The following is a 13031-nucleotide window of genomic DNA, read 5'->3' as shown; positions in this document are numbered from 1 at the left end:
CCCTGCCCCTGTACCTGATGGCCGAAGGGCGGCCCATCTCTAGGATCTCAACCTCCACTGGGAGGTTTCTCTCTGGCTCGTCGTCGACAGCCCATGCTGGCGGCGCCCCAAGTGGCTTGTTCCCCGGCGGCGCTGACAGCAGTCCATGGCGGAGTCCTTTCTCCGGCGAAGAACAGGGACCTGATCGCGTTTTTAGTTTTTCCGCAAGGGTCCTGTATGCAATTTCGGAGGGCTGGTTTTTTATTTCTTGTTTCTTCGTGGCCCTTTATGTAATTTGGTCTGTAACCGTGTGGAATTAATGCAGCTCTCGGTCCTTCGGGACCTTTCCTGTTCAAAAAAAAAAAAAAAACAAAGGGAAGCGGTAACATTAGCCTTGCCAGGTCATTATCTAGCCGCCTGATGACGATGCACCTCACATCTCATCGTAATCAACTACTGATTCTACATCTTATTTTCATTACAGACTCTCATCACAGAGTTGCGTCGAGGACAAGTGAACTGTCAAGGAAATCAAAAAAGTCAATCAAGCACCCAGCTGCAGATAAAGCTTCTTATCAATCTGCCAACTTACCCTATTTGTGCTACTAATATTATCTAATATACTTAGGTCAATCGCTGCAGTCTCCTAAGATTGCATACCTAAGAGCATCTCCAGCCGCGTCCCCCAAAGCGTTCCCAAAAGGGATTTGGGGGCGCCGGACAAAAAAACCGTTCCAGCCGCGTCCCCCAAAGCCCATTTTTGTCCGGCGAGCTCCCATACAGTGTCCGGCGGCCCGAGCCCGTCCCGAACACAACGAAAAGCGAGGCGGGGAGTGGCGGGGCCGACCCGTCAGCGGCACAGTTAATTTTAACCTAACCGTCGCCTACCTCGCGACGGAAGTTATTCGCGCGCAGTGACACACGGCGACATCTTTGCCTTAATGGCGACGGAGGGCGGGCGAGACGTCTCGTCGGTCGGCCGCGCAGCCTCCACGCGTCGCCGGTGTTCGCACGCCACCGCCCGTTCCCGCGCGATCTTCCCGCCTCTTCTCGCTCTGTTCCCGCGCTTTCTTCCCGACGCCGGCGTCTATAAAAGGTCTCCCGGCTCAACGGTAGCCACCACACCCCGCCGGCAACAAACACGGCCCTCGCCGCTCCACCGCCGTCTCCTCCACCACCGGTAGCAATGGCGACCCGCCCGGCGCCGGCCACTTCCCTCCACCGCCGTCCCTCCACTTGCGGTCCCGGAAACGCGAGGTCGACACCGACCCCTCGGCAGCGGCCGGGAAGAGCGATGGCGTGCACACCGTCGGCAGCGGCGGGAGGCGATGCGGCAGCGAGCCCGCCATCGGCGGGAGGCGGCGCGGCGGCGGATCCGGCGGCGTTCGCGCCCATGGCCCCGCTGGCCGGCGAGGCCGCGGCGGCGGCAGCGTGGCGAGAGCGACGAGGACACCACCGTTGCGGCGTCCGACGCCTCGACGAGACGAGGAGGCGCGACGATGCCGTCACGGGCGGAGATGGAGCCGCGGTGGGTCGACGAGCGCCGCCGCCGCGCGCGGTGAGCGGGAGGCGCCGTACCGTGAACGGCGGGAGTCGATAGAGCGCCGGCGGCGGGAGTCGATCGAGCGCCGGCGGCAGCCGGCGGCGGAGGAGCGTCATCGGCGGGAGGCGGCGCCGAGGGCGTATGGGGGAGGCGGGCGGACGAGTTGGCGGCGGAGGACGCCGTGTCGGCGGCGGCGATGATGGAGGCGCCAACGGATGTGGAGGAGGAGGCGCCAATGGAGGAGGAGGAGGCCGAGGCGGAGGAGACCGAGGCGGAGGACGACGACGGCGAGTTCGAGTGGTCCGACGACGACGGGCCGCACCCGACGAGACGGTCGATCGGCAACGCGCGCTCGTCGAGTCCTTCGAGTCGGAGAAGAAGCTCCGGGACGACGCCCGTGCCCGCGAAGAGGCGCGGATTCGTCGCGCCGTCGAGCTCTCCCTCCGGGCGGCCCGACAGGGGAGGCGGAGGAGGACGCGCGGCGGGAGCGGCACCGTCCGGCCACCGCCGAACGCAAGGAGAGGAGGCGCGCGCGACGGAGTTGCGGCGTAGGGGAGGCGTCGACGGGGCGGGACCGTCGAACGCACCGCCGGGCGGTCAGTAGTCTAGGTTTAGATGAAATCTAGCCGTTTTCATTCAAACTTTGTAATATATAATCAAAATTGAATGAAAACCTTTGTTTTCGTGCACCAATATTCATTTGGGGGCGGCGTTTGGGGGACGCGGCTGGGGAGCGACGTCCCCCAAAGGCGGCACGAACAAAACACGTCCCCAAACGCTCAATTCGGCGCGGTTTGGGGAACGCTTTGGGGGACGCCGGCTGGAGATGCTCTAAAAAGCTCAATGTGTGAGTGTTTGCTGTTCAGAGCTCCAGTATGATTATTTATGTATACTTATCCAGTATGTACACCCTTATCGACGACAATGAACCTTAAGACTTGATGAAACACCAGCTTTCTAGGTATACTACCGCTTTACCCTTTAGTAGTGTTATATATACTTTCTTCCACTGGCTCATGGAGTTGCGTGGTGGTGAGGTTATGCCTCCTTCCGTCGAGGAAGTGAGGCATGTGGTTCCTTTTGATGTTGGGATTGCTAAGTCAGGCTTGCAGGCACCAGTGTCCGGCGGTGTCGTCGCTAGAGAGGTTTGCGATTTTCTCGCTACCTTGGCTGCTACCTTTCCTGCATCCGCAGTTGATTGATGGGTGCCCCCAATGTCATGGCATGTCTTTGTCGGCGCAGGCGCAGTGTTGATGTGTCGTGCTGGAGTTCATTCGTGTCGTCATGTGGTTCTTTGTGTTGGCTAGTGTGGGTGCGGCCTTGTTGTTTGGGTCCTTGTTAGGGTTGGTTGTGTGTGTGGGTGTGGTTTATGTGGGCTCGACCCTGTTGTTATGGTTTTCGCCCGGTTTTCTCCTAAAAACTCGGCACCTCCTTCTTAATTAATGAATGAGGCAAAGCTTTTGCCTCCGTTTCAAAAAAAAAAAAATATGTACCGTGGCAACTCCATCAGTTGTTGCTAATCCTTCTAACTGCTATATTATTAAGCTCCTGAATGTGCCTTGAGTTCATGCAGGAACATGTGATAAACTATACACCATCTTACACAAAAGGCTAAAACGGGTCACCAAATGAACTATTCCAAAAACAAATACATCTATACAGTTTATACTTTGCAGCCTCTTAGCTGTATATAAGAAAACCTTACTTAGATCCTCCCTCACAACTATACAAACAAAACCAGTTAAATTACTCTTTTATATTTCTTTTTTCTGATTAGAGATAATAACCAGATATTCCTGTTGTGCCCTCTTTACCTCCCTTTTATTAGCTTATATATGAAAAACATAGAGGTTTTTTTGAGGGGTAGGAAATATAAAGGTTATGTACTCTTTTCGATCTAAATATCCAGATTTGTCTTCCGGTACTGATGCCGTATGCTATGCATTCCAGCTCCCAACAAATGCAAACAAGCAATTCATTCTCATTCATTCATAAAAGACACTTGTGAAACCAAATCTGAAGCAACATTTCCACATAGACAAGCAATTCAGTCACGGAGAGGGAGAGGGAGAGGGCAGAACCATACCAGACCATACGGCGGATAGCGGTGACAAGGACCAATCGCTGCTCATGGAGAAGTCAACGGCTGCAGCTTCGGCGGGAGGAAGGCGTCCTCGCATCTATCCCTCTGCCCGGCCTATGTGCTCTGCTGCCTCGGTTCCCTGTCCACGGCGGGCGGAAGCAGCTACCAATTCTCGCACCAATTTCTGCCAGATGGCTCGCACGCCGACTAAGCGAAGACGAACGGAGATAACCTCCAAGACAAGACAGTGCCGCCCCAGATCCCCGCCTCCTTCCGCCAAACCCACCACATCTCGGCCCTCCGCTCACATGGCCGGCCGGCTACCTGGGATGCTAGGCATCGACCGTAGTAGCACTGCGCGTCAGCCAACTGCCTGGAATGGAGCTAGCTAGCTGCTGCCGTCTTCTTCTGAATATTATCAGGTAGGTCACACTACCTCGATCCACTTTTTTTCTCTTCCTGAAACAAACACGAAAGCTATTCACTGGCTCCCCCCCTCCCTCGGCTTCTTTAGTTCAGGCCCATACATACATACATACATACATACATACATACATACATATATATATATATATATATATATATATATATATTGTTTGTTGTTTTGAGTAGCTCATCAAGATATCGCTCGATTATATATATATATTGTCTAAATGGAGAAAACGTCCACATCTGCGACCTAATAAAAAAAATGCAGCCAAACTCCCACACGGTTCGCTAGAGGTTGTTCTGTTGGGTAGACTACCGCGGCGGGGTTGGAAGTGGACGAACCCTAGTTCCTCGCCCCCACCCTCACCCCCTCTGCTCCGTTCTCCGCCGCCGCCTCTCTCCTACTCCGACCCCGGAACCAACTCCGACCCCGAAACAGACTCGTGCGCCCCGCACCCCGCCTGTCTCCTTCTCCTGCGCGATTTGGTTTGGAGGTATGAGCTCTATATATCTAGATCCGCCCGTACGCCCACAAGATGAGATCGATTGCGCTCTTCTAACAAAAATCCCATCTTTTTTTTTTGTCTCTTCTCTGGTTTGTAGGATGTCTAAGCGACGATGGCAGGGTCTGGCCAACTGCCATCACCGCAGCGGCAGCAAGACTGAGCACAAGAGCCTATATCTGGTTCTAGATGACTGGCACAGGGGCTTCACCATCCGCAAGCTTGACGCTGACAGCCCTGACCTAAGCACCCCCCCTGTCGTCCGGCTAGTGTCACCTGCCTTTAATCATGCCATGGATTTTGCAGCACTGAACAGCAACATCATAGCTACTAGCAACCAATATACTGCAACCGTGGTCTTCGACACCGAAACTTCTTCTTTGGCAATGGGAAATCCCCTCCCTGATTCACTTCTCAATACCGTCAACTACTTTTTTACCGACGGTCAAGTGCTGTTTGCGTTTGCCTACGACTTCATGTTGCGGCCTCAATCCTTTGAAATCCTCACCACCACCAAGGATGACATCAACTCTTTGTGCCCAAGCACTGACTGGTCCTGGAAAAGCATGCCGGCACCCTTCGCCAAGGATGAAAGGATCCAATCCTACGCCCTTCACCCAGACGGACACACCATATTTGTGTCCTCTTACAGCAGCCGTGTCCGCCGTGGCACCTTCTCCTTTGACACCAAGAACCATGAGTGGAGGCGTCATGGGGATTGGATGTTGCCTTTCAATCTCCAAGGCTACTTCGACGCCCAACTAGATGCATGGGTTGGGCTACACCGAGATGGCTACATCTGCTCCTGCCAAGTTCCCTCCCTCGGCAGTAGCTGCAGCACATTGCAAGAGCCCAACTGGAAGATGGCCAAGGAGCACAAGATGTGGAGCCCACAGCGTCAGTTGGCTATAGGGCGAGGGGCTACTCTCACCTACATGGGCAACTCCAGGTTTTTCCTTGTTGATTGTGTGGCGGCTGATGGTTTAGAGTTCCAGGATGCTTTTGGTTACTCTTGTGGCTGCGTGCTCAACATGACCACGTTTCGTCTCAGGTACGATCGTGAGGGCAATCTGCAAATCAAAGACAGGAACACTACCTCTTGTCCTGTGTCTAAGCAACTCTCATCGTTCTCCCCGGTGGCATTCTGGATGTAGCTGTGGATATCAAACTTGCTGTTTTATTTATTTGGCTGTATGTCATGCATACTAGCTATATTCATCGTCCTATCTGTAAATTACTCCCTCCATTTTTCTATATACAAGGCCACCTTCTGAATTGGTTCCAACTTTGACCATTGATTTGAGCAACAAAATATATGTTGCATGCCACAGAAAGTTAGACCCATTTGTACGCTTTCTGTGACATATAACATATATTTTGTTGCTCAAATTGATGATCAAAGTTAGACCCAAATTATTAAATGGCCTTGTAGAAAAAAGAGAGAGTATGATTTGAATCAATAAAAATCAAGCCGGTTATTATGTGGAACCTTCCGGAGCTCTTAATTGTTAATTCTGCAAATGCAGAAACCGATCGATGGATGTCTATGATTATGAGTTCCAGCAACTTATGATATTTTTTTTGTAATGATTAGTATAGATGTGAGTTGGAATCTATTCTCTTGATGAATATAGCTGACATATAATATCTCTGCAGTCCCCCCCCCCCCCAGGGGGCTCTTGTCGCATTTTAACTTCAAGTAAAGTTAAACAAAGCATAGTGTGAGTTGTTCATAATTTGCAAACATTTACTAATTTATTATATGGAATGGAGAATGTAAATTCATGGTCACTTCCTTTCCTTGACATGGTAATACGTACATTCTCCTGTCCATAAGTCAAAGACTAGGTACAATTTAGAACATCTTTAGGATTCAGATCTGTGTTACATTCTGTTAAATTGCAAAGTTTTTTTTGGTTTTTGTTTGGCAACTAAATCCTCACCTGTTTAGTTGCTTTTATGCATTACTGATTTACAGTCAGTTGCGAAAGAAAGCCTTCACTACTTGTTATGCTGGTGCAAAGCGTGATTTAGCAGTGCACTAAACATTTTGTGATAGGTTATTATTCTGCCGTTGTGCCATGTTCGTTAATTGTGCATCACATGTTCACCGAAGTGGCTAGGCTATTAGAAACTGTGACACTTCTTTTTTGCGGTATTTATTCTGCATTGTACAGAACAAGTATTATGCATGTTATTTTCCTCCTAGAGAACTCTGTGCATGCACACATCCTAGTGAGGACCTCAATGAGGGACAGGCTAGGCTAGAGATGTCAGTGAGGTTATCCAACATTGGGGCTTGGGAACACCGGTGTGCTGCAGTACCGGATCAGCATTTCCACTGGATGCCATGAACAGCTTGTTGAAGCTAGGGAATGCCACCTGTATCACACATCTTCAATAGATCAAGAAAACATTGGTATAGTGAGCGTTGCTTGGCAAGTCGATAAAAGCATCTCCACCGGCGTGCCCAATAGTGACCCCAATAGCCCTATTGGGGCCGCCACATGTTTTTGGGCCACACCAGGGCGCCCCATAAACCGTCGGCACCAATCCGAGTCCAATAGAATAGCCGGCACACCCGTGCCGGCCCCTAGGGACAGGGCGCCGGACAGGTGCACCGGCGCGTGTTGGCACATATGATTTGTTGTGTGGGGCCGTCCTGGCAGTGAGAGAAAGGGAATAGTTTAAGCGTAAGTACAGTACTAATTGTTGGGCTATTCCGGAATATATGGTCTAAAAGTTGCCTTTCTCACATGTAGTTGCTTGAAGAAAAATATTAGAATTGATGGATTAAAAATGCTCTTTTCTCTGAGTTACCGTCTTTGCTTCCCTCCATGTTGTTAGTCCATGTGCCATCTTTTCCGATATTCTACCTATCTTTTTGTCTTTAATACACTTTGGCTCAGATTTTCCTGATTTTTGGTTATTTCATATGTCTGGCTTGTTTTTGTATCGTGTTGAAGGCATCCTAATTCAGCACTGCTCCTCCAGATTTGTATTTGTTATCCTGGTTTGATTAGAGTGAACATAAGTTGGAAATTAAGTGGGAATACTTTGCTTTTCTGTTGAGATTGAATATCCACATTACCCCTATGAAAGTGTGCAGTTTTATTCCTGTTTTTATTTTATTTTCATTCAACTTTCCCTGTCACGTTTTTCTCAAGGTTGAGTATTGCATGAGGTAGCTACACTCTTGGCTTCTAGTTTGCTATAATCTCATGTTCACCAGACTGTATGTAGGTGAAGTATAAACTTCATGGAAGAATGACCCATGGGGAAGAGTCGATGTTTGTCAGGAGCAAGGTACATGATATCTACTTACGTATTTCTAGGGCCTCATTGGTCAAATATCTAAATGGATTTGCACGACAAGATGGTTATTCTTCCTCTTACTGTTATGATCATTACTATAGCTTTTCCTGTTCTTTCATTTTATCGCTGCCTGTGCCTTGTGGTTGCATATGGAGCTGTTCCCATGAAATTGTTTCTAGGATTGGTCAAACAGGGGATTCATTATCTACTAATGCTAGATACTAGAGTTACAAGATTTGTTGGAGGCGAGCAAATCCACTTTGAATCAATGCTTATAAGATTCTTTACCTAAAAGGGCCATTTTATTAGTGTAAAAAAATGGTCCATATCAGATAAATATGGTGGAGAGTTTAGTTTGTGTTAGCAGAAAGGTGTAGTATTACTATGCTCAAGGCAATTACCTCAATACCTAGACTTTTGTAAGCTAAAATAACTTAACTTTCATCCATAAAATTTTCATATGAAATATTGCAATTGCTTGATATGTCCGTGATAAATAGTTGTGTACATTGTTTAATTTGAGCTTTTTTTACCTTTTCCTTGGAAATATTGCGAATCCCAACAAAGTGTTTTGCTGCATGCACCTATGGTTACAGGGATGAACTGATTTGAACTAGTTTATCATTTTCCTAATTTGTACTGTATGATGTTCCATTACTACAGGTTGTCGAAGGGAGATTGGGCTCTTTAGGTGGCTTAGATACAGCAGCATCTATTGCTGTCCTTTCAGATGCTGGCATGCATTCCAGCAGAGGCAGAGATGCAGGGCAAGGAGATTACGGTGTGTATCAAAGGAGGGCAACCAAAGTGGGGGCAGTGGTGGCCAGGATGTTTCTTCTTGGCATCATCTAATAAGAAAACCTCTGCCTGACCCCAGACAGTGGAAAAGGAGTAGACATAATATGTCTTCCGATGGTCAGGCACTTACGGAAAAGATCATCGATCATGGTATTGTGAAAGGAAATGTTTCAAGTGCCGAGCATGATGAGAAAAAGTCCCATGAGGATACTTGAAAGATGCTTCAGTTAGCACTCAGAAGCTAGATGCAAACCAGTTAGCTAGAGGATACTTCGAATGAAAGGCAAGCATGAAGAAGTTTGACTTAACTTTTGGCAAGTGTTGCAAATATTGTTGCTGTGACTATATTGACAGGATCGTTTCTCCCATTCAGTTTTGAAATGTTAAATTTTTAAGCTGGGCTTTCTTCTGTTTGTTACTCCTGCAGTTGAAACAAATTCAGTCTCTTTGCTGATCAAAATGCTAATACTATTTAAATCATGTTGCTTTGTGTCTTTGTGTGTATTGTGCCAGTGATAATTGGTGTAGAAGTGAAATAAGCCCATGTTAATGAGCCATCTGATATACCCTTAGTTTAGTCATTCTGAAAAAGATAAATATATCCCACTCCTTTGAGAAGCAGCTCCTGTGCTGCTGTGTGCAAATATTGAATATTAAACAGTAGCTGAAGTTCCTATTTCATTGATTACTGTATATGCTCCTGTAGTTTATCTGCCTGCTTAGCATATTATTGCTTTTTTTTTTGTAACTGCAAGCATACGATAAAAGGGGAATGTATCACCTGAAAATGGCTCGGTTTCTGCAAATCTGCGAATGCCCCAGAGACGTCGGATTAGCCACGCATGGTCAGATCTCGTCCTACCACTAAGCCACCGTGCACTTTATACAAACCCCCTACGCATCTATTCCTTGCTGACATGAGTCCCTAACCCTTTGTGAACGAATTCCCCATTCCTCTACTCATCTCTCTCCAATATCTCCCCAGTACCCATCTTATACAAACTCCATGGCGATTCTGCCCAAGCCGGCCTAGTCCATCCCGCCACCGCTGCGCAGCTAGGTCCTCGATGGGAAGTTCGTGGCATCATTTCTTCACCGCTACACCCTGCTAGGTCCTCGCCCAGTTGCAAGATCTATGCGTGGACATCTGAACCTAGGGTTTCCTATTCAGTTTGTCCACCACTCGGTTAGTTTAGCCTTGTAGAGATTTCTTGATGTGAAATCACTATATTTAGTTTAACCATGCTCCATTGATCCATAAGATGGTTTCATGTTGCCTTTGAGTTGATATTGGTGGTGCATTGCTCTTAGAGGCTCTAACCCATTGGGTTTGCACGTTTGATTGGTATGTTTAATCTGGGAAACAAACTAGGCTTACTGATAGTTTGTCTAGTATGAGTTTGGAGTATTCTGTGATGGAGTTGTCTGCAAATGCTTCGATACTTTATGTTAGATGCAATGAGAAAGTTAAAGCTGGTTTTGATTCTATCATTTCTCGAGCGAGATATAAACCATTGCTCTGGCCTCTGTGGATATTTCTGATATTTCTAAATGTTAGGTCGAGTTTGCATAATGAAATTATGTCAGAAAACTTACATTACCTCTAACAACTTGCTTATGCAGCAGAATATATAGCTCCGAGGCTTTCATCAAATTGTCATGAGATTCGGTTCTATAAATAATCATGTACTTAACTCTACATCCTAAGTCTTCATGGTTAACATCCTTACTTCGTTCAATAATAGCAGGATGATAAGCTAGGACGCTGCAAGTAGAATATAGATTTGATATCAATTATCAAATGGTGATACAGCTAGAATAAAGTTCTGCTTGCTTTATCCCCATCCTTGCATATTAATATGCCATCCCATTTATTATTGTGATTTCGTGCTATAACTCTTAGAATGACATTGAGTTTTCTTTCCTTACAACTCACGCGAGCCACCTCAAATTTGCTGCACCCCTAGCTTGATTAAAATTACGATTCATTGCTATTCTGCAACAACGTTACTTATTGAGCTCTTTTCTTGTCCTCACATTGGGGGCATCTATTTTCCACTGGAAACAAACATGAATGCATATTTAAGTGATATCATATTTTTATTTTATAAATTTAAGCCATGTATTAGGTTTCATGATAACTCTACTGCAACGGGAACTAATGGTTTTGTGGCGGCGGATTAAATTTGTTTCAGTTTTGGATTTTTTTTCTCAAGTTTAAAATTACAAGTCTTTATTCAAAGGGTGATCAGTGCATTTCATTGGCATGTAAATCAGAATACGATCTACAAGTATGCTGTCCTGCAAATCTGAAACTTACATGCCTGAATTCTGAGAGAACTCGTCTTCACCATTGTGAGTGTTATTTTACAACAGGGTAGGCACATGTATTAGAGAAATGGGACAGTGGCGACTTGATGTAGAACCTCTCTAACTGAATTTGTGGACATATCAGAGAGGAATAGACCTGCAGCCTTATTGCCTAAACCATCGTATTATCCTTCTTTGACTTGAAAAAAGATACTTGCTAGCTTTCTTATAATACATGCTACTATACATTTATTATTTCTTTAGGTCACATAGATACTTTCCTGGAATTGAAAGGATTTTTCCACTGTCATCTCATTTAACTTATGCATTTTTATCTGCAGAAATTTGAAGGACAACAATGCACTCTGTAGGTCCATTCAGCAGATGATGCCGCCGCGGGATAGTAGTTGTCTTGCAGCATTCGAAATCTGTATATGTTATCTAGAACTTATGTATTAGATGGGATTTCTATAATTAGTCCAAATTCCATGCTCCATTTGATCCACGATGGTTTCAGAAAATGTAAAACACACATGTGCTGGAGACATGATGCTTAATTGATTCTTTTTTACCTATGTGTTGAAGTTTAATGCTCTTTTTAAATAATCTGGGAGCCAATAACATCGGTGCTAGCTATAGCTAAATTTGTTATACACTAACTGAAGCTGATATGTATCACGGCACTCGTTTTAGTTAATTTGTGAAACATAAAGAATGGTATACATCCAAAATTCTTGCAACCAAAATTCTTGCAACAACGACCAAATCAAGTGGCACGGTTGCTAACCGAAGAAGGTCCACGTGAGACACAACTCATACTAGCGGGCCTGATTTTTCTTGGAGAACATCTGTGAAGGGCCTCATCGCGAATTCTTAGTTGTGGCTGCGGGTGTTTACTTGTAAAAGGACAGACTAGTCTCAGACGATATCATAACCATTTGTTCAGGATCCACCAGACCTGAGCAAAAATTTGCAGATTTTCAGGATCTGGACGTTTTCACCAGACACGCCCCCACGATAAAAGCTGTGGTTTCAGCTGAAAGCAAGAAAGGAGAAGAAGATGCTGACCTGTATTCTGCAAATAAAATTCTTCATAGCAAGCATTACAACGTGTCTAGAATTATAGAGGTTGAGTATGAGTGGGTGGCAATCCCAGAAGGAAGAGTGAAGACGCGCATGAGAAGGAAAGTACTCATGGACATATCTTAACTCAGAAAGAGTGCTGTTTGTATTGTTTTGAGATCCCATCCAGGCCAAACCATCTGGTTGTGGCTCTAGGGAACATCACTTGCCTGATACTTGCACAATTTGAGCATGTTGCTCCTGGTCACTGCGTTATTCTTCCGTTGCAGGTATTGTGTGCTGTGCTTTCATAAGAAGCGAGCTACAGCTGCTGTGAATTCAATAATATTTTACCTTAATTCTTAGTGGTCCTTTTATTTTTTGGTCTGCAGCATGATTCTGTAATAAGATCAGTTGATAGCAGAGTTTGGGAGGCTGAAGATGTTTGCGCAGCAGGGCAAGGATGTGATTTTTATGGAGACTGACATGTGCTTGACCAAGCAATGGAGACATACACTGCATGATTGAATGCATCCCCATGATAGCGGTGTTTGGGAGGAGACTCAGTTTTGTCATAAGTTTCAAGGACATAAACTGCAGAATGGCCCAGTTGTACTGACCGTATATTGTGTGCAATGTTACTGATGCACAAAATGTGTCTTTCTTCCTAGCGAGAAATGACAGTGAACTCAGTTCACCATCAGGTTTTGCTTGTGAAAAATAGTTATTGTTCAGTATTAACGTGTTGCTGCTACTCCACTTTGGTAAGTTTGTACTGCGTCCTGTCTGTATCCCGGTCTTCCAACGCGGCTGCCTTTCATCATTTACTGGGCGTTTTGCCATCGTACTTACGCATGTCTCTTCTGTGTGTTAAGTTTCACCCTGTTATCTTCGACCAAAGCAGCAGCAGTGTAATAATGTATCTACATATCTTGTCAGGTTTGTGCTGCTGCACTCTGGGCATTTTGGTCTTTCTTGTGGCCTGTATCTGTCTGCAAGCACCGAGTCC

The 13031-nt window shown here is 46.2% G+C and overlaps 1 protein-coding gene and 1 long non-coding RNA gene across 2 annotated transcripts; both read left to right on the top strand.

The window, feature by feature from the left end:
- Positions 1 to 4344: 4344 nt before the first annotated feature.
- On the top strand, positions 4345 to 6130 carry LOC124654513. Its single transcript, XM_047193516.1, has 2 exons — positions 4345 to 4528; positions 4638 to 6130. The coding sequence occupies exon 2, from the start codon at positions 4639 to 4641 to the stop codon at positions 5689 to 5691; it is 1053 nt and encodes a 350-aa protein (XP_047049472.1). The 5' UTR covers positions 4345 to 4528; position 4638; the 3' UTR covers positions 5692 to 6130.
- A 79-nt stretch (positions 6131 to 6209) lies between these two features.
- Positions 6210 to 9130, top strand: LOC124654514. Its single transcript, XR_006988378.1, has 2 exons — positions 6210 to 7843; positions 8516 to 9130. It is a non-coding gene; the product is annotated as an uncharacterized LOC124654514 (long non-coding RNA).
- Positions 9131 to 13031: the final 3901 nt, after the last annotated feature.

The sequence above is a fragment of the Lolium rigidum genome, chromosome 5 (genome assembly GCF_022539505.1).
Source record: "Lolium rigidum isolate FL_2022 chromosome 5, APGP_CSIRO_Lrig_0.1, whole genome shotgun sequence".
NCBI classification, from domain to species: Eukaryota; Viridiplantae; Streptophyta; class Magnoliopsida; order Poales; family Poaceae; genus Lolium; species Lolium rigidum.
The sequence above is the reverse complement of the archived record's forward strand: the minus strand, read 5'-3'. Positions and strand labels throughout refer to the sequence as shown.

Excerpts from the sequence above, each read along its gene's own strand:
- LOC124654513 (XM_047193516.1), top strand. The coding sequence starts at position 4,639 with ATGTCTAAGCGACGATGGCAGGGTCTGGCCAACTGCCATCACCGCAGC.